This window comes from Etheostoma cragini, chromosome 4 (assembly GCF_013103735.1).
Source record: "Etheostoma cragini isolate CJK2018 chromosome 4, CSU_Ecrag_1.0, whole genome shotgun sequence".
NCBI lineage: Eukaryota > Metazoa > Chordata > Actinopteri > Perciformes > Percidae > Etheostoma > Etheostoma cragini.
Genome location: NC_048410.1, coordinates 14,219,051 through 14,240,784, shown reverse-complemented (window position 1 = coordinate 14,240,784; position 21,734 = coordinate 14,219,051). Strand labels below are relative to the sequence as shown.

At 39.5% G+C, this 21,734-nt stretch overlaps 1 protein-coding gene across 4 annotated transcripts in view; it reads left to right on the top strand.

The window, feature by feature from the left end:
* Positions 1-21,734, top strand: part of LOC117944002 (low-density lipoprotein receptor-related protein 1-like) — an 87,000-nt gene that overhangs the window by 26,041 nt on the left and 39,225 nt on the right. For all 4 annotated transcript variants that reach the window (XM_034870501.1, XM_034870499.1, XM_034870502.1 and 1 more), the window contains exons 4-13: positions 3,657-3,776; positions 4,414-4,542; positions 4,643-4,906; positions 13,005-13,167; positions 14,461-14,683; positions 16,155-16,344; positions 17,170-17,313; positions 18,739-18,975; positions 19,533-19,713; positions 20,870-21,095. In XM_034870501.1, the coding sequence (XP_034726392.1) occupies positions 3,657-3,776; positions 4,414-4,542; positions 4,643-4,906; positions 13,005-13,167; positions 14,461-14,683; positions 16,155-16,344; positions 17,170-17,313; positions 18,739-18,975; positions 19,533-19,713; positions 20,870-21,095 (1,877 nt within the window). The remainder of the gene's footprint in view (positions 1-3,656; positions 3,777-4,413; positions 4,543-4,642; positions 4,907-13,004; positions 13,168-14,460; positions 14,684-16,154; positions 16,345-17,169; positions 17,314-18,738; positions 18,976-19,532; positions 19,714-20,869; positions 21,096-21,734) is intronic.

Here is a 21,734-nt window from a genome sequence, read left to right as displayed (position 1 = left end):
ATATCCTAGTGTGCAGGTTAGAAATACATTGATAGTGCTTTTGCAGTGTCTCTGTCTCTGTCTCTGTCTCACCCCCGTAATCTTCACACTAAAGTCACAGTAATTAAGTAATTAATTAAAGTCCCAGTTGATTGACCACATCTAAAAAATGCTTGTTTGCAAAAATCCTGTGTTGTTTTTTTGTTGCCACAGTTCTGCATGGAGACACAACCAATTGCATGTTTGAAATCCTGTGTTTAGGTATATGTGGGGCTAGATGCTCATAAATGTATTCCTTTTGACACATTAAATTAGGGAAGTTGTCATGTTGAAACTCCAAACTAGGAAGCAATATATGATGAGTCGAAAGAAATTAATATCCTGTACAAGACTTTGCTGGCCAAGTTGACCACACTGGTATGAAAATACAACTTGATTGTGCAAAAAACCTTAATATCTTTACCGGATAGATGGATAATTACAGGAAAGGGTTAAGGTCTGAAGGGAACTGAGGACTTCTTGTATTTGGGAGTTATGTCTATCAAAAGGTTGGCAGGAAAACAGGACTGATGATAGACATATCAAATAATGTCCATCAATATACTTTGTGTCTAAATCCAAACAAAAGTCATTTACATGTTTACATAGCCATTAGGCATCATAATGCGGCATCACTGATACACACCCTACAGTGTATTTTAATGATAGATTTCCATGTTGCTTTATACATGCACAACTGCCTTTCTTATCTCCAACCTGTACAAAACCCATCAACTAAGAATCTAAGAAAATATGAAATCATCATTTCATCCTGAGGCCTTATATAAGAGGTTATAAGTGTTATGGTCATGGGGTCATTTGATTGGAAATGGTATGCATTCTGAACCAAAACAGAGCAATTTTTTTACTTTTATTTGCTCAAAATAAATATGTTGTGGTATGTGTTGCAGTTGGTTGTTTACATTGTTGCCCATGTTAGTTTTCCAAAAACATCTCGGTTGTTTGGGGCTCAGACTTGTTTTGGAAAATTCCGGGCATGTCTGTAATTTGAACTTTGGTTGTCCCAACAAGCCTCTGGATTGCAGCAGGAAGACTTGTGTACTTGTCTATGATATTCAATGCGGATTCAATATGTGGGGATTGGCAGCAGGATGCTGGTTATATGGAGTAACTTGTTTTGGTGTTTATTCTCATAGAGAGCAGATCACTTAAAAGTCGGGGATAATAGCTAAAAAATGCTTGTTTGCAAAAAGCCAGTTTAATTTTTTCTTCAAATTTAACTCTATGATTGATTTATTTAGTCCAGAAATACTGTCTATACTAACTGTGTATACTGTACATCAGTAGTGGAATGTAACTAAGTATATTTACTCAAGTACTGTACTTATACAATTTTGAAGTACTAGTACTTTCGTTGGGTCTTTTCTTTTCATGCCACTTTCTACTTCTACTCCACTACATTTCAGAGAGAAATATTGTACTTTTTGCCCCATTACATTGACCTGACAGCTTTAGTTACTAGTTAGTTACAAATTAAAAAATGTGCACACAAAACACATGTTTTATTATAAATTAAACTACCCAACAAAATAACAACCTACAAGTACAGCTGAAATGATTGGCAGATTAAACACAGAACTGCTTAGATCGTTTACAGTTTCTAAATTCTGAGGATTTCTCTGCGTTGAGAACTTTTACTTTTAATAAAACATTTTCCTAATAATACCTACAAGCTTTTACTTAAGTAACATTTTTAATGCAGTACTTTCACTTGTAAGGTAAGGTATTTTTACAGTGCTATATTACGGTAGTACTTTTACTTAAGGTAAGGATCTGAATACTTTCACCTCTGCTGAACAGTATTGCACCCAGACTGTGGGCTTTTGTTTCTTTCATCTTGAAATTGTGGTGAGATTCTTGATCCTTCTTCTCTCTCCCCGGAGGTGTTGTGTTAGTGTGAATTGCTTGCCAGTGTTTTCTGGGCAAAGTGAATCACTTGTGACTGATAGATCTCAGCCGGGTTTGACACAACTGTGTCTGTTTGACTATGACTCACTGTGTGTTGATTTATATCTCACAGGATGTGCGGTGCACAGTTGAAAACTCTGCTCAGATTCCATTATGCGTCGGTCAGCTGACTGGAAGGTGTGATTGTAGCGTGTTGTGTTTGTGCCCTTCTATATCTGATGTGTGTGTAGCCTTGGAGATGCTCGGAGTTTAGCGGGGAGGTATTGGTTTTCAGTTCAGAGCCAAAGTATTCATTGATTTCTGTTGAGTCTTCCATTTACAGACTTTGTATGTAATATTTGTTTTACTTAAAGGAACAATCCACCTTAACTTTCTTCAAAAGGATGTCATATTTTAATGATTAAAAAACATACAAGTGAAAATAACATTTTGATGCAACTAATTCACAATCAAAGATTAAACGCATTTCTTTCTAGACTCAAAATGACTATGAGTATGGCTATAATTTGGGATTTATGGACGATTATATATATGTTTCTTCATAAAAAAGATTTAAATTTTTTTTTGGTAAATTTTAAAACAAAAACAATAATAATAACTTTATTCATACAGCACCTTTCAAAACAAAGTTACTAAATGCTTTACAGTAACAACAAAATCCAAAACACAAAAATCATTTTAGCAAGTACAACAAATGCCATAAGTTACAAAAAAGATAAGAGACAAAAAGTAACATTTAAGAAGAGATTTAGAAGAGGTTAGTGAGTTTGCTTGTGGATCTCAAGTAGGAGGTTCCACATGCTAAGAGGCAGGTCACCTTTACAATCTTGATGTTTCATTTGTTATTCACAAGTAATTAAAAGCTAAAGGCTTATACCTCTGTTTCCGCTGAACTATTCTTTAGTTTACACATTTACTGTGGTAGTATTATAATGTAAATAATATATAATTATACAGTAGCTGCACTGTATTCTGCATAGAATAATCTGGTTAATTGGCATGATGCATTATTAGCTTGACCTGCTGTAATTGTCCACATTGTTAGCACATTTTTTTTCTTTTTTTATTCTCTATCTCTGCTGCTTCTGTGCTGAGCTGTTCTTCATATAAGATCCAACCAATTGTCAGCTGGAATGAGTCTTTTAAACTGAAAGCTGAACTTGTCACTGTCATCGCTGACGCATTCTGGTTCAATAGATGTTTGTTTTTATTTTCCAGGACAGATCTAAGAACTCTATCTGGGAGGATGCCCGTTTCTGAAATGAGTCACACAACCACACTGTAGATCACATCTCTTTCTGGTTCTGAAGCTGATGATGAGTTGATGGTTACTGATCTGACTCTGAATGTGTTGTATTTATTTTGTATGTACCTCATTCTTAGTAGGAGGCCACAGAGTAAAGTTTGGCAATTTAGCCAGACACATCAAGTATTTGTACTCTTCAGCACCCAGCTGAGCAGGTAATATTCCCCAGAGAGTGTACAACGACAGCTTCAGTATGTTGATTTATTAAACACATTAAGCATGAAACCACCTCCTATTAAAATCATTCAGGCAGTGTTTTAGACCGATAACAATGTCAGCAACAAGAAAGAAACAAATAAACACCTTGGGTTTTAAGTAATTTCTTTATAGAATCTCTGTCGTCTTCATGTCCTCCTACACACATTATTTTAAAGACTCGCTCCTGTCTTCTGTCTCTCTCCAGAGTTTATGCCCAACTGCTCGCTCGTGGGTTGTCAGGAAAACTGTGCGGTGACTCCAGCAGGGCCTGCTTGTTACTGTAAGAGTGGTTACGAGATCAACCCAGATGGAAAGACATGCAAAGGTGAGTTGCTCTGCAAATGCCACCCTCTGTGATACCTGTGGTTAAGTGTGTGCCGCAAGTATTTAATCAGCAAGTCAGGAAGAAAAGTAGATCTTTGTCATTTATTCCTGCACGAAGAGGCAGACAGCCAGCATGACAGGATGAGAGTTTTGCATTGACAACAGACATAAGCTTACGTGCTTATCTCCTCCGGTAACTCCACATTAGTACAGACGTTCTTTTAGCATCCAAAGCTGCACCTGTGTTTACTCAGGCGCTTGGAAGAGATTAATCATGTGCAGAACACACAGTGGGTAGTTCAGGGTCCCGGACAATGTGCAGCATTTCCCACAAAAGCCTGTTTAGAAACATTCATACATTAGCAGCCACTCACATTATAGAGGAGTGACAAGCATTGAACCTTACTGTTATAATGGTTAGTTTCTACAACACAAAGAGTTTTATGAATCATTTATTCTGGTAAAAATTAACTGAACAGGAGACACAGAATTGTTAGTTTTTTAAAGTTAAATCATCACTGCCATGTCATATTTGTGGATATGTTCATTTGAACGGCATTTTCTGTTCTATTTCTCAACTAGAATTTGTTGTTCGCTATACCTGAGCAATAAGACCATCTGTTGTTTCTGTGTTTCAGATTTTGACGAGTGCAGTTTGTATGGGACTTGCAGTCAGTCCTGTACCAACACTGAAGGCTCCTACACCTGTTCTTGTGTGGAAGGCTACTTGTCCCAACCAGACAACCGCTCATGCAAGGCTAAGAATGGTAAGGACCTGCAGACAGCCGCTGGACTGAATGCAAACCTGTCCTGCCTTAGACTGTGTGGATGTTGTATTTACGTTCCTTATATCATGTCACTTTCTAGTGCCAGTAGACCGTCTGCCTGTCTTGCTGATCGCCAATGCCCAGAACATCCAAGCTACCTCCCTGAGTGGCACCACGGTCCACAGCCTTCTGTCAACCAGCACCAAGCAAACCACAGCCATGGACTTCCTCTATGCCCAAGAGACTGTCTGCTGGATCCATGTAGGAGATGCTCCCTCATCCACACACCTCAAATGTGCCAAGATCCCCAATCTGAAGAGCTTCACAGAGGAGAGAGTCATCAACATTTCCCTCAGCCTGCACCGTGAGTACACCACAGCAGCATGCAACTTCACCCTGGTGCATTTATAAAGCACAGTATAATCTGCACAGGCACACAGCCCAGTTCTCTACACATAATACAAAAACAATTGTCTCATGCTGCAACAAGGTATTGTGTATATGTATGTATGTATGTATGTATGTGTGTGTGTGTGTGTGTGTGTGTGTGTGCGTGTGTGTACGTGTGTGTGCGTGTGTGTGCGTGTGTGTGTGTGTGTGTGTGTGTGTGTGTGTGTGTGTGTCTACGCATTGTAACGTTTCTGGATATTTGATTCCTGGAGGCCACATATAAGGCCAAAAGACAACACTGTACACCACCTGTAGTATTTTACACAGTGATTTTTTTATTTTATTTATTTATCCTTTATTTAACCAGGTAATACCCATTGAGATTAAAAATCTCTTTTGCAAGGGAGACCTGGCCAAGATAGGCATCAAAATTACATCACATCATTACATACGTACAAAGACACACACATGAAAACCAAATATGCACTTACAATAAAATCTCAATCAAAACATTGACATGTGAGGGAGTCTAACTCATAGCTTCTCATTTTCATATAGATGATGCAGACCTGCTTGACTTTCTAAAATGTTCATGTATTATTCATCCATGTAACGTACATTTCATGTACATTTGCCCAATAAGGCCCATTTTTACCTTTTTGAGCAAGAATGTATTTGTATAGTATTTCACTAAGAAGGCACAGAACCACAGACTTGATTACTCAGTAGAGGAGTGAAGATGAAAAAAGAGGAGAAAAAGTAGTACAGCAGAAATCCATTTTGCCCACAACTCCTTCAGCAGGTGGACCTTGACTCTAAGAAATAAGCTAGCTAGAAGTTTGTTTTGATGTACTTGTTTATTAAACTCACATCCAAAACATAATTTACTAGAAATAGGCCTTTACATATGCTGGGAAATACATTAAAAACACATTAAACCAGAAGTGTTTGAATGCAGTTGGAATCCGATGTCTACCTGTGTGACATGCATCTGATAAATCAGAATAAAAGTCATTCTGATTTGCCTTTGGCCTTCCACCACCTATCGGTAGCAAAGCCCAACCTTCAGCTACAGGCCTCGACTGATCCTCACCTTGAATTATCATGTTTGTCAGGTTTGCATTCTTTGCAGATGGCGACTTGGCTGAGCTTGTTAGTCTGACTGAATTCAAATGTGTTTTACTTTTAAAGTAAAATGTACAGGTGGTGAAAAAAAGTCCATAAATGTAGCCAAAACTGAACTGAGCAGCGATACTTATGAGCTTTTGCACAGCCTGTGAGTCAGAGATATATTGTGGCAGCACATTAAAAGCCGCTGTGTTTTTCCATGTCTTACGTTTTGTTTCAGAAATAGTATTTTTTTCCTGTAAAAATGAAACTAAAAGACAGACCTTGGAGATCTAAGGAGCGTGATTGGGTGCAGGTGGGTGTACGTGGGTGCTCCTCAATGTGCTCCTACCTAACCATAACAACCTGCGGGTCAAAAACCTCCACTCCTGCTTCCTCTCTCTCCATTTGTCACTTCCTCACTTTAAGTTCCTAGTTGTGTTGCGCCCTGGTTTTTGGGGCAGCTTGTCTTCACTGTGAAAGCGGCTTGAGAGACAACACTTGTATTCGCACAAAGGGAGCAGGAATGTGTCATTTTATCTTTTAGAATGTTGGTTGACAGATGGTTTAGAACTATCTACATTGTTATACTTATTCACAAACATTATTAAATGACCTGCAAATGTTCCTTGCAAACAACATTACATTTCTCCCTCACTTAGTAATTGTGTTCATATTCTCTGACATGTGTCCTGGCGCTCCACAATCCCTGAACTCCACTTTTGATCTGTACACACTACAATATAATGTGTATGATTCAGACCTTATATAATTGTATGAAATCATACAGCTCAGCTTTATTCATCTCCTTTCTCTCTCTGTTTTATACTTGCATACAAGCATTCTAACCAATCACATCCAATCAGTATATAGCTGCCCGTCTCCGTTCACATCCCTTTTCCATGGGACTAAAGAATGCATTAACATGATTAAAATGACTCTCAGCGCAGACCATCAGAGAAAATGAAAGGGCCGAAAGTTGACAGTCGGGCAGCTCTGTCTTCCGCATGCTCGCACAGTGCGGTGTAGGTGTCATTTCGAAATATGTTCATTTCAAACCAGATGATATCTGGCAGACTCTGAATGATGATGAAAACAATGAAAATTATGCATAAGACATTTTGGTGTCTCACTGTAATAAGAAGAAGATCGAGCCTGATGCACCTCTCTCTCAAGTCTCTTTTGAGACTTTCTAAGGCCACATCTTTTATGGCAGATTATTTAGGACTATCAGGCTCATAGAGGAAAAAGCACATCCTCCTCAAAATTATGGAGATAGTGCCACACTGATATGGAGATTTTGTGCTAAATTATTACGATCACAAGAACAATGATTATCATTGTTGCTATAACCATGCAGCTTTGAGCAGAAGCTCGGCTCACATTGGACGTGATAATTTAAGGACCAGAAGAATTTGCAGGAAATTCCAACAGCTTCAGCTGGGTTGTCCACTGCTGTCCCCCACACACACTGCAGCCCTCATGCACACACATTGCAGCACTCATGTGCACAGACAAACAGACACACACACACACACACACACGCACACACACAAACAGACAAAAGGGAGAACTGGCTGCATTGAGGAGCATGGACAGGATGTTTTTGACTGATTAAGAGGATTGAGCGCTGTATTGCTAAAATAAGGAAGCATGCCCTTTCTGTATCCAAGTGACAAATATTACTGTTTTCCTGTCAAAATATGAATGACAAAATGAGAAAAAGAGAGATGCTATTTAAAGGTATTTTGACAGTTAATGGAGACATTGACAGAAAAATTAGGTGCTGGTTGTTTCCTCATGAGACAGTTTTGCAGAATAAACCAAATATCAGATGTAGACATGTGCTGGATATGACACAAAATATGGAAAAATACAAACAAATGATGTCAGGAAAATCTAAATTTAAATCCTTTGCCCGACCAGAGGACCCGAAATATGTAGGGTCAGCGCAAAAAATATTATGGACTAGATTATGGACTCAAACTGAGAATTTTCTCCATAATCTGAAGTGACTGACAGATAGCAGAGTTTGTCTCTTGACAGGCTGCTGGTGTGTGAGTGTGACAGAATAGGGGGAGCAGGTTTATGCTTACAGTTAACATGGAAGGAGCCAGCAGCAACCAATGGCAGGGGTGAACTTACAGGAAATGATGCGTGTGTGGTTCTAGTGACTCATGACCTCAGTATGCCACATATGAGTTGTCCAGATGTGTCCCCCCCTCCCCCCCTGCCCGCTCTTTCAATCTCCTTGTCTCTCACTTTTACTACATTCCCTTTGAAACTGAGATAGATTAACATTCAGAAGTACTATAGAGGCTAATACTCCATGCAATGCATAGGAGGGCTGATCCCAGAGCTGTCCCTAAGCCTTCCTTCCATGCTTGTACTGTAAAAGCTACAGTACCTGCTCGCCCTGCAAAGTGAGCCACAGCGTGCTGCTTAGCACAGACACTGGCTTAAAATCTCCTTAAGAGGTCATGTGCCGTTAAAAGGCAAGCCGGTCAGCACATTTTCAATCTTCTCTCCTTTCAACATTCAACACTTTGTTCAGCTTTAAACTCTCTCTCTCTCTCTCTCTCTCTCTCTCTCTCTCTCTCTCTCTCTCTCTCTCTCTCTCTCTCTCTCTCTCTCTCTCTCTCTCTCTCTCTCTCTCTAACTCTCTCTCTGTCTCTCTCTGTCTCTGTGTCTTTCTCTCTCTCTTTTTTTCTCTTTCTCTGTCTCTCATTTATTTTTTAGTTTACACTTTAGTCCCTCAAATGATCCACTCAGTCTTTCCCCTCCTGCTCTGGATCTTAACAGAAACACTTTTTTTTGCCAGTCTGCTTGTGTGTTTCTGCTGTGACGCCTTTGCCAGATGCTTGAGGGAGTGTTTTGGAGTGCGGGAGGTTGGCGAGGATAAGTGGAGGGTGGGGGTGTACGAGCAGTTGGTGTCAAAACTTCAATTACAGTTTAAAAGTGACAGTTTGGAGGTATAACAACCATATCAGGGACTTTAAAAGTAATGCCACTGATATAACTACACTATTGATCCCCCTGTGCGAGCAGCCTAGTACGAGCAGTGTGTAACTTTGAAGACGTATTCCCCTCACTTGCACTACCACATACAGTTATTAGAGAAAAACTCTGCCTAGCATGGCTACATTTAGCAATACACTTTAAAAATACACTATCTTGACATCCACTCGGCGGTTGTTTTTCTTAGACCAACAGGGAACAGAGAGATGAACGAGGAAACACGTAGAAAACAAGTTGGTTAGAGAAAGTAGGGAACAGATGAAGCAGGCGTCCGGTCCTGTTTTTTCAATTATGCTGTGTTTTTTTTTTATAGCATAGTTTGAGACAGACAGAGCTGCAGTTAATGAATCCAGACTGTTTTCCCACCTCTGGGGAACAGACAAAGAGGAGGGATAGGGGGATGATGCATGGTGGAGGAGGAGGAGGTGGAGGTGGAGGGGAGAGAATGGGAGGAGATTGAAAAGTCTTTTTGCTGGAGCCATTTCTGTTGAGCAAAGATGGAGGAAAATGGAGAGTCGGGGGTGTCATAAAGCAGGGGGCTGACATTTTTTCAGTAAACGTTTCGAATATTGCACAATCTTCTATCTTCTCCCTCTATTGTGTGAGTCACGGTGTTGTGGGGCAGCTGGAAGTGTTTAAACAGAGAACTCTGTGTTAAAAATTAAGAGCACCTTTGGGAATACGGCCCCTGATTCTCATAAACCTCAGAAATGCTGCTGCACAATGGCCAAGTTTTGGCCATATCTCTCTCGTTCTTCTCTTCTCGGTCTTCTTTCTTCTCTTCTCCAACCTTTGACAGCTCACATTTCTCTTGAAGCTCCCCAAATGATGCAAACATAACCTGAATGTTTAGGCTATACAACTCGAATTCCTTCCATTGATCCATTGTTGGAGTAAACGACAGATGTGGCGATATCCGCAGTGTAAAGGATAGAGCTCTAAGCTTAAACTGTTTTGCTACTTGGCTCCAGATTTGAATAGTACGATGAATAATCTGATTGGGATTAAGACATGATTTTTGGAACGGGAGACATTACGATAGCACCAAGCGAGTAGGGTTGACTGTCTTCTCTCTCGTTATTCAGCCAGCCGTTAAGCACATCCGTCTCATCCAGTAAGTAGGAGACACAGGGAATGTTTGCCGCCCAATAAAAGTGCATGCAATTTGGTACGGTTAGCAACCCGAATGCCCTACACCTGCACAGATGTCATCTGCTAACCCTATGGGATTCATAGTTTCAGATAAATGAAATGAGTTATAGAAACATGAATACATGTAAATGTATGTTTGAAAGAGATATACCAATTGAGGGTGTCAGATCATCTTAACTGTTTATTCTACCTATCAAGGAAATTTTAATTTTTTTAAATTTTATCCTTAACTTAATGTATATAGCCCCAACGTTATCTTTAAATAAGGAGTTGCACTTCTTAGTGATCTCTACCCCAAAATATGTGAATTTTACCAATTTGAATGGAGTCTGTTCGAGCAAATGTGGGTATCTACAACGCACAGGCATCAGTTCACTTTTGCTCCAGTTTATCTTATATCCCGAGAAAGAATTTAAAGGAGAATTCCGGTCGATTTCAACATGCTTAGCTCTGTTTTTTTAAATTTGGAGTGCTGTGAATAACAAGACAAATTTGCTGTGTTCACTTAGAAGGAATAACTTCACTTGGCTAGGCACTGGTAATGACATTTTGAGCATGTTTAGAGGCAAAAAAAAGGTTTAAAACTTGCCCTGTTTAAGCCTGTTAGGTGCTAACCAGCAGGCGGATAACTCAGTGTAGACTGCACTGATTGTTTTCACTTGTCTCACTACTGAGAAAACTACAATAAAAAAAAAAACAGAGCTACAAGTTGAAATCGACCAGAATTCTCCTTTTAATAGTTCAATTGTATAGAAGTCTGTGGCCTTGTTAAGTTAAAAAAAAGTATTCCAATTGCCTCCTTTTGCCGTCCATTCTCTTCAGAAAAATGTGTCAGTTTTTATAAAGACAGAGCTCTGGAATTACTGTCAGATTTATTGGTGCAGAGCTGGTAAGATTCCTATGAGAAAGGAATCTGCTTTGTTGTTTCCCCCCCACTCAAGCTTTTGATTCCTTTTTGGAGACATCGACCCTCTGTTCTCCTCTAAATCATCACAGTGACCTGCTCAACCTGGTAAACATACCACCATATTGGAGCACCACCTTTAGCTCTGAGCACTGCGTGACCAAGGACTCCTGCAGCAAGACTTTAGCCCTATATCTGAGTTGTTTGCGTACGTGTGAGTCGGTGTGTGGGGATAGTGGGGATTCTGTGGAGAGCAGAGCTTTTGGCAGCTGTGAAAATACATGTCCTGTGGTTTTGAAGCCCCCCTTCCCATTCTTTCTCTCACTCTTTCTCTAGTCATGCATACTTATAGTTTTCATTCCTATGTTAAGATATTATTAATTAAGTATTATTAATATTGATAGATGTGACAGTCAGCTGCCGGAAGAAATATTCAAAAGTTTTGTTAGAAGTAGCAAAACCATTATGTAGAAATAATAAATTGCAAGTTACAATCTTCCTACTGTTTTCCAAATTGCTCTTAAAGAAGCTATAATCAATATATATACAAGTAAGTTTGCAAAGTAACTAGTAACTGAATAAATGCCTTGTAAAAGGCACAACATTAACCTCTGAACATTAACCTCAGAAATGTAGTGGTGTATGTATAAAGTTCCGTAAAATAAAAAAACCTAAGTAAAGTACAGTACTTGAGTAAATGTACTTTCCACCAATCACAGTAAATGGATCATTCTGGACCTTTAATATGCTCACACCTCCTTTCCTTTAGGACAACAATAGCTTTCTTTCTCTGATCCTTGGCTCAGAGTTAGTGTGGCTGAGCTGGTGTTTGAGGAGAGGAAGGAAGAGGAGGGAACCAGGAGAATATTAGTGTTTCATGTTATTCTTTTTCACAATTTTTCTCCTCTCAGTCCCTCCCTATGTGGTCCTTAACCACATTCGGGACACCTTTCCACGGGCAGCCCCCTCCCTCTGACATTTTGCCATTTAGTGTATGTACAGGTACTGAGCATGTGTGTGTAATTCAAGTCTGTGTATAATGTGTTTAATAACAACAGAGTGAAAACATTGTAATTCCCCCTTCCAGGATTAATAAAGTATACATTATTATTATTATTATTATTATTATTATTATTATTATTATTATTATTATTATTATTATTATTATTATTGTTCTTACTATTGTTGTTGTTGTTGGTATCATTTTGATAGAGCAGGGGTTCCAGTTTTTTTTCCTGTAAATGTTCATAAAGTGTGTCTGTGTGTGTGTGTGTGTGTGTGTGTGTGTGTGTGTGTGTGTGTGTGTGTGTGTGTGTGTGTGTGGCGCCATGTGCATGTGTCTAGGTGTTTGATTTTCATTGTCGAATGGGGCACTGGTCTTCTCCCTGAGCTGAGCCTTGGGAAAATAAACGCAGCAGAAACCGCACGCCAGACGTCGCTTAGTAACAGCTACGCCAACATCGACACTCCTCAAAGCAAGAAAAAGCCTGTCTCATATTCTGTGTTGCTGAGTGACTTTGAATGACAGACACATCCACTGTCCACTTGCTAACTGCAGTTTGCTGTCCTCTTGTTTGTCAGTCAAGAAAAATGCCCTAAGTCCAAACCTTAAAGTCTGGACTGTGTGTGAACGTGTGTATGAGTGTTGCAGAGAGAGGGAGCGATCTGTGGAAGTAGTTGCTACACAGTATCGCTGACTAATTTTACCACATGATTCAAACCTCTTACCTATCTGCTACAAGTACAATAAAAACAACAACAACACAAGCTCAAGCCAAAATCAAATAAAAATGAATCAATTCAAGTACTGAAAACAGTGTTTTTGCCTCCCCCTGCACCTCCTGTGTCCCATTTTAACCCCTCCGTACTCTTCCGCCATTTCTCTGTCCAGATGTGGAGCAGATGGCCATCGACTGGCTCACCGGAAACTTCTACTTTGTGGATGACGTGGACGACAGGATCTTTGTCTGTGACAAGGATGGACAGACATGTGTCACTCTCCTGGACCAGGAGCTGTATAATCCTAAAGGGATTGCCCTGGACCCAACCATGGGGTCAGTTACTTACTTTCTGTTTTCTGCGTGTAAACACACACCTTGTAAACTCATAATAATCCAATGAGAACAACTGGGGCCTGACTTCTGTCATCTGTTGTTGTTATCCAACTTTAAAACGAGTTGAAATCTGGGGGGTAGGGAGGCTACATGGAAGTTTGGACATTGGAGTAATTGAATGCAGATGTTCTGCTTGCACTGTGGTACTGACTGACTGTATATGTTTTGAGTGTAAAATCATGTTTTTTTCAGCTCATTTGTTTATGATCAGACTTTCCAATTGAATTCCAGGAAGTGTGTGCATATCTGTGGTGTGTTCTTGTGTGAGTGTCTAAGAGCCTGTGTGTGTTGGAAAAAAATACTAGCACAAATGTAAGAATGTCTGTGTGTATGCGCACTGTTTTCATCCCACGCAATTTCCCCTTTTTTGATTGGTTAATTGGTTCCTTCAATAACAAGGTCAGGTAGATTCACTGTAGCTGCTTTTGTTTGTTGTTGTGGTCTGTAGTGTCGTTTGAGTGGGAAGACAAACAAAACTAACAACAATGTAACTGCAAAAATCTTCCTTTTTTGCTGTTACAAATTAGTGACCACAAGTCTTTCCTAAAATCTCACAATAACTGTTTATTGTATTCAAAAGTAAAATTCACAAAAAACATATTTCTACTTTTTCTTTGTTTTTACTATTACTCCACCGTATCATGATTTTCTGAGGTTTAGGTTTAAAATGGAAATTGCAAAATGTTAGATGAAGGGAAATGTGTGAAACGTGTTTTTCAGCATGTTTAACACATTTGTTTTTTTGTTTGTTTTGTTTTTCAAATATATTGCTTGCCAACACATTTCCATGAACTGTGGGCATGATTTGTTATTGAAGCTTTAAATAAGTCACTATTTTAGTTTTGGCAGGAGTGAAAGACTGAGCTCTGTTCTGCTCTCATACTGTTTGTGTTGGGTTCTAAATTGGGAATACAGAAGATATGTGTTCCTTCACAATATTGCTAGCCTGTAAAACTACAAATATTTAGAACGCAAATAAGCAAATATTCACCATTATTCCTTGAAAAATGACTTAAACAGTGAATCTTGCTTTCTGTCTGCCATTTGGGATGTTTCCTACTTTTCTCATTTTACCTTACTGAAGATAAATTAACACTGTCTCCCTGTAATAGAAATAAGGGCAATAAATCACTTCTAACAAAGTCAGATGAGCTGAAAATAAAACTGTTTTCCAATTTAATTGATCTATTCGTCCATCTGTCCTCAATCCAGTCTGACCCTTTGTTTCCACAGGAAGGTATTCTTCACAGACTACGGTCAGATTCCAAAGGTGGAGCGCTGCGATATGGATGGCCAGAACCGAACCAAGCTTGTGGACAGTAAGATTGTATTTCCCCACGGCATAACGCTGGATCTGGTCAGCAGGCTGGTGTACTGGGCCGATGCCTACCTCGACTACATTGAGGTGGTGGATTATGAAGGCAAGAACCGGCACACCATCATCCAAGGCCTGCTGGTGAGAACAGCTGCACCACATTCCCGTTATCATCAATTAGCAAGAAAATAATCTCTCTTAAATTAGCTGTCCTTAGCTGTATGCTATTCATAATGCTCCCTGTATATCTGTAACACACCTTATGTTTCTCCTGTGCACTCCTGTAATGGGTTCTTGCCCAGTGAGTTATGAGCAGAGAGGCGTCAGTGGACGTTTGCCTTTTCATTAAAGCAGCTGATTAATAGTTTCTAATGCTGAGGCTGTTGATGTTGCAGCGCTGATAAAGCACGGTGGCTCTTAAACCCGTTACCATGGCTTTTACTGTGATCTGTGGAGAAGTAATGACTTTCATTTAACCACAGAGCTTAAGGGCACACACACAAACAAACACAAACACACACAAACACACACACACACACACACACACACCACCATCTCTTGCTTTGTGTGTGTGCACCTGTGATAGGGCATTAGTGCATGCACATCCATCAGGTAAAGGTTACAAGGAAGTGTGTTAATGATGTTGTTGAGTTCGGGCTGTTTATCAAGGCCCAACATGTTCTCTTAAAGCTGTGTATGAAACTCTTTTTTGTAAGAAACATCCTCCCTGACTGTGTCAGATAAAAGCTAGTTTGTTCTTGAGTTCTGTCTATTGTGAGCAGTGGATGCTTTTCCAGGCGCTGCTTCTAAACACTTCATCACTTTACAATACCACGGCCATGGAAAATACTGAAGCGATGGCAGCTGGCTGTTAAAAGTGTGTGTCAGAATACCTTGAGTAAACAGTTTAACCAGCGATCGCTCTACATCAGAACACATGGTTCATTAATCTAAAAGTAACCATAGAAACAACACCTTTACTTCCTGCTACATTATACTAAAAGTAACCATGGAGAAATAATGACTAAATAAAATCTTTAAAACATAGAGGATAATTTGAACAGAGCATATCTTGTTTTTGTGGTAAATTGTCATTGTAGCGCAATCCAGATATGGATAGTAATGAGCTCACCGAAGTAAAATGCCACTCCACATTGAATCGTGGTCCATTGTTTTCAAATATTAGGACACATGATCATAAATTGTTGCTTGCAATAAGACAATATACTGTATGAAGGTGAAGATGGAGGGGGCATCTAGTTTAAAAATCAATGACAAACTATTGATTTTGCACCAGACTTTGTTGGTTAACACTACTACTAATACAACTGATGTATTTTGGTAAAACTCTTTGCAAGTACTTATCTATCTTATGATCATGAAGAGCAGCAGTGACTTTGTGACTGCCAGTAAAAGTTAATTTATGGAAAACGTAAGTAAATTTAAGTTTTTAGCCAGACTAAATGTATAGGTACATAATACGTAAGATTTAAGCACTCAAAAAATGTGAAACTAGGATTTGGAGTACATTGGAATAAAACCATCTCCCTCTCCTTAACTCTGTCCCTCAACCGTCCCATCATCTCCCCACTTTTTATATTCTCTCTTCAAGATCGAGCACCTGTACGGGCTGACTGTGTTTGAAAACTACCTGTATGCCACCAACTCAGACAACGCTAACATGCAGCCTAAAACCAGTGTGATCAGGGTCAACCGCTTCAACAGCACAGACTACCAAGTAGTAACCAGGGTGGACAAGGGAGGAGCGCTGCACGTCTACCACCAGAGACGCCAGCCTCAAGGTAGAACACACACACACACACACACACACACACACACACACACGCGCAAGCACACTATGGGTGGGAAAAATATAAGATTCTTAGATGCACCGCGATTCTCTCTAGAACGATTCAATGCTTGATGCAGATAAGTTAATAATCGATTCAAAAAAAGTGTTTTAATTCAAAAGTAACTGTCTCCAAACATTTACAAATCAGAAAACAAAGTGATTGAAAGAGAATGGAATGATGGACAACAACCTAGAGTTTAGACAAAAGTGCAGAAAACACACACAAAAATGGCCAAACGGAAAAACACATATTCTAATAACACATAAAGGCTGTTTATCTACTTTATCATATCTGACCACCTCATGTTTCATGTGCTAAGAAGCCAATCATCCACCTTAAACATGACTGAGCCTCTGACATGGAAGATCCCTGTGAGAGAAGGTGACGGTCACAAACATCTTTAAAGCTTTAATCATGAAATTACTACAATGAAACCTCAGTAGACAAAGCATTCTATTAATACTTGACAATGCAATAATGCGACAAATATATGTAAAATTCCAAATTTTGTCTTGATGCTTTGTCTAGGAAGTGATTAACAAACTGAGTAGCAAACTCAGATTTAAAAGTACATCATGTATCATATATGTTTTTAAATCACGCATGGAAATGTACATACAAAAATGGATTCATCAAGATCAGTTTAGAATCGAATCGTTGACCACTGAATCTGAATCAAATCGTGAAAACAGACTCCCACCCCTAACGCACATCAGAATACAGTATTAATGCTTCTAGTTTAGTGACTTTATGTTCCACATTCTTGGTGTCCAGTACGAAGCCATGCATGTGAGGTGGACCAGTTTGGGAAGGCTGGAGGCTGCTCGGACATCTGTCTGCTGGGAAATGGCCACAAGACCCGGACCTGCCGCTGTCGCTCTGGATTTAGCCTGGGTAGCGATGGCAAGTCCTGCAAAAGTGAGTAGGACTAAATGTGTAATTAAACAATGATTAAGGTTCAGCCGCTGCAAGTCAACAAATGATCTACGCACAAAGAAAACTCCAGTAGGCACTGTGAGACAGTTTTTCCTGAATAACAGTCACTTGTACCTCGGTTGGCTTAGTGTATGTGGAAAGATTGTTGACTAAAATAAATAAAAGAACAATTTAATTTAACTGTAACACAGTTGAAACTAGTTAACACTTTTATTTTGGGAAGAAAACATTGGTAAGCAAGCAAAAAGCAAGAAAGCAGAAAGGTGTAAACAGTTAGTTCAGCTAACTTAGTTAAAAGTACTAAAAGAAGTAAAAGGTTGAAACTGACAGCTAACTATAAATAATAAAATAAAGTTCAAAGCTAAAACTAATAGATAAGAACTATTAGTTAATTATTAATACATTAGCTCATAGTAGCCCAATATAAATTGTTAAATTAGATTGTGGTAACTAAAAAAGGAATGGTTGTAAACAGTTGTAATAAGTTAAAGCTAATAGTAATGGCTGAATGGATAAATAACCAGCTGGTGCTGCTCCAAGATCAGTACAATTAAAATGTGATTAAACTGACCTCAACATTGAGAGTTCAGTTGTAAGAAAGTATTATTGTAACAATACTTTCTTTATCTAAAAATATTCAAAATATTAAATAACATCCAGTTTAAAATAAATCAAAATGAGCACATTTGGGACAAGGCAGGTCGTGTCAGCGTGGTGCGGGTGACATGAGCCCATTTGAGACAGCTGTGGAGTGGACTTCTGGTCGGGAACCACTGCACTATAGCACACTGCAGATTCAGCACAAATATGTGCATGCTCCCAGCAGAACTGTAAGTATAAAACTCAGGAGCCACAGTGATTCAGCTACGCAGACCTAAAGGCAAAGTCTTGCCAAGGTTGGATCGGGGCTGCAGTTCTCCCCTGGGCTACAGACTGGGAAAGAGCTATGAACAAAGTAGCATAACTAAGTCTGTCTCTCTGCTGACCGTGCCGTAAAGCTGTCAGCCTGATTCAGCTTGTTCAGAGAAAGCTTTAAATATTCTATCAACCAACAATAACATTATATTGATCTGCCTCCTGAGAATAGACTGTCCTTGTAAATGACACCATTAATTTAAGAAAAGGCAACCTCCTCCTCCTCTTCTTTTCTCTCTGCCTTTCAATTGAAAATTACTTAATTATCATTTTTCCAGGCTTTTGCTGATCTTGCATGTTAGTGACTTGTTTAATCAATTCACATTATTTGCTGAAAAAAATAAAACGAGTCACCATCTTATTATTTGATCAGTTGTCAACAGGACATTGGTGAGAGGGTGAAAGAAGTTTAGTGTTAACTGCCTCTGTTTAGATGTGTACATATAAATTCAGGTCCTAGCTTCAGTCCTTTTTCTTCCTGTTTTTCTACAGAACCTGAGCATGAGCTTTTCCTGGTCTACGGTAAAGGTCGCCCAGGGGTCATCAGGGGCATGGATATGAATGCCAAGGTGCCTGATGAATACATGATCCCTATAGAGAATCTGATGAACCCCAGAGCTCTGGACTTTCACGCTGAGAGCGAGTTCATTTACTTTGCCGACGCCACCAGCTACATCATCGGGCGACAGAAGATTGATGGAACAGAGAGGGATACCATTGTGAAGGAAGGTAGCGTAATGACATCTTATTTGAGAAAAACAAAAATGATGTGTAGATGAAAGAAATGAGAGCTAAGTTTAAACTGCAACTGCAATGGTTTTTAGGAATCTAGTAAACATGAAAAAAACTCAGCAGGAGAAATTAAAGTTTGTGTAGAAAATAGTTGTATAAACGTCTTTAGATGGTGTGAATTATTTGTTTTTACCAGGTGACACCGAGGTTACACATGTACACATGTTATAAGTTATAAGTATGAATTCTTGCCAATGGTTTTGGCTGTAAAAGCAGGGCCAAAACTGGCCCATAAAAAGGGCTTTAAAATGATTTTGCAAGCTCAGAATGATTTTAACACAAACATATTTAATTTAATAACCTCTGTTTGTCCAGGTTATCCCATTGAGCATAAACTGCTTTCCACAAATCTAACATTTAAAAGTCTGCATAATAAAAAAACAGCAGGCAGTAATACTGTTTAAAATCAGGTTTTAGGGCTAAAAGTATACAGTCACACAATAAAATCACTTTGTAGTCGGTATCTTCTCACCAACAGTATGTGTTTGTCTCAGGAATCCACACAGTAGAGGGCATTGCTGTGGACTGGATGGCTAACAACTTGTACTGGACAGACGATGGGCCTAAGAAAACCATCAGTGTGGCTCGGCTAGAAAAGGCTTCACAGACACGCAAAACCCTCATCGAGGGAAAAATGACTCACCCTCGTGCCATTGTAGTGGATCCTCTGCACGGGTAAGGAAGAAAAAGAAATGGCGAGAGTGGTGGAGTTGGATGGTTTTGTTCCAGAGAAAAGGGATACAGGGTTGCACATGTGTGGCACAGTTCAGGTACAATAAAGTGTAAGATAGCAATTATTCTGACTTTAAGGTGACAGTTTAATGAAGTACCAAATACAGAAATGTATTATGCCTGTCTGTGTGCTTATTTGTAGTCAGGCAACATACCGTGAGAGATGATAGGTGGTCATTTCTTCTGGTCAGCTACCTGATGTCTCAAGTGAAATAATTACAGCTGCTCTGTCACTCACCTCTCAGCAAATCTCTGTCCACTCTTTTTCTGTCTCAGTTTCACTCATCTCTGTGTATGAGCTGTTTCTTTGTTTTTATCACTTACCTCGTATTTGTCTTTTCAGAATTTCAAGCAGAGAGCCTTTTATAATTTCAAGCACATCTGTGTTGTTGACCATTACCACCCTAAAGTGCAACGTCCCTTTTGATTTCACTTATCTCACGCTATTTATTAAAACAGATGGAGCATTTTGTGCATTAGATGGCGGATTTCCTCCAGAAACGTTTTAACACACACACACACACACCCATATCTCTCTTGCGCTCCTTCAAATAGCTTTTAATCTTGCCGTGTCTGGATGGGTCTTATTGATATGACCTCCTGGGATCTCTCTTGAGAAGCACACGGTCATAAATACGCACACACTTTATGGATTGCTAGCGACAGAGTGATGTGGGTCTACACACTTCCCAGTGGAACGACACTTGCCTCCACTAATGCCTGTAATCAATCAGGCTCAGAGAGGAGAAGGAGGGATTAACAGAAAGCAAAGCATAAGAAAGAGTCAGATGGAGAAGGAAATATAAAAAGCTAATGCTAAGGGGGGGGGGGGTGTTGTGCGTCGTTTTGCACTTGTTGTAGACAGCCGGTGCTCACAGCCTTGATCAGTGAAGGAAATTGACACGTGCTAAAGTAACTGGTGACAAACACTTTGTGTGAGTGTTGTGCGCTTTAGGGCATCTAGATGAAATGTCTTTGCCGTTGTTAATGCCAAGAGGTCATTGAAGATGACCTCTCAAATATGATCTTTTTTCTTCTATTTCTATGAAAATTTCATTCAGTACTTGTAGGCATGAGAATGACCTTGTTGATTCCTCAGGTGGATGTACTGGACAGACTGGGAGGAGGACCCTAAGGAGAGCAAGCGAGGAAAAATTGAGCGGGCTTGGATGGACGGCTCTAACAGAAACGTATTCCTGACCAGCAAAACGGTGCTGTGGCCCAACGGTCTGAGCCTGGACATCCCACAGGGCATCCTTTACTGGGTGGATGCTTACTACGACCGCATTGAGATGGTCCACCTTAATAACAGCTCGGAGCGCAAGGTCAGAAATCAACCGCCATCTTTGGGATTATTTTACTGTGATCCAGAGGCGGAGTCACAGGAATGAAGGCAGGGAATTATTCTGATAGGGTCTGACGAGCTGGGAGTAAGGTAATAAGGAATGAATTTTAAACCAAAGCAAGACTGTGGGTGGTCCACCACAATGCAGTTCATAGTCTGTGGGCTTGAGCCCTTTTAATACGGGTCACTTCTTGTGGCTAAATTGGTGATATTTTCTTTTCACAGGCTTGTGTGTTGGTTTTATTTTGGTTTTATGGTGTTGTTTTTAGTATTTAAAAAATGTTATGGTTGATCAGAATGAATGACACTTTGACATATACTCATATACTCTGTGTAGCACTGAAAACTGTATATTAGGGCCACATTGATTAAGGATCTGTTTTTTTTAACCACTATTGCTATTTTATTTGCTCATAAAATAAATATAGTACAAATAGTAACCAGTTGAAAACAAAGAAGGTCCCTTACATCACATTTTATTGTATAATATAATCCAGACATGTTTTGAACAGAAATTCTGGACACATAGTACTGTGGTTTTTGTGTGTGTGTGTGTGTGTGTGTGTGTGTGTGTGTGTGTATATATATATATATATATATATATATATATATATATATA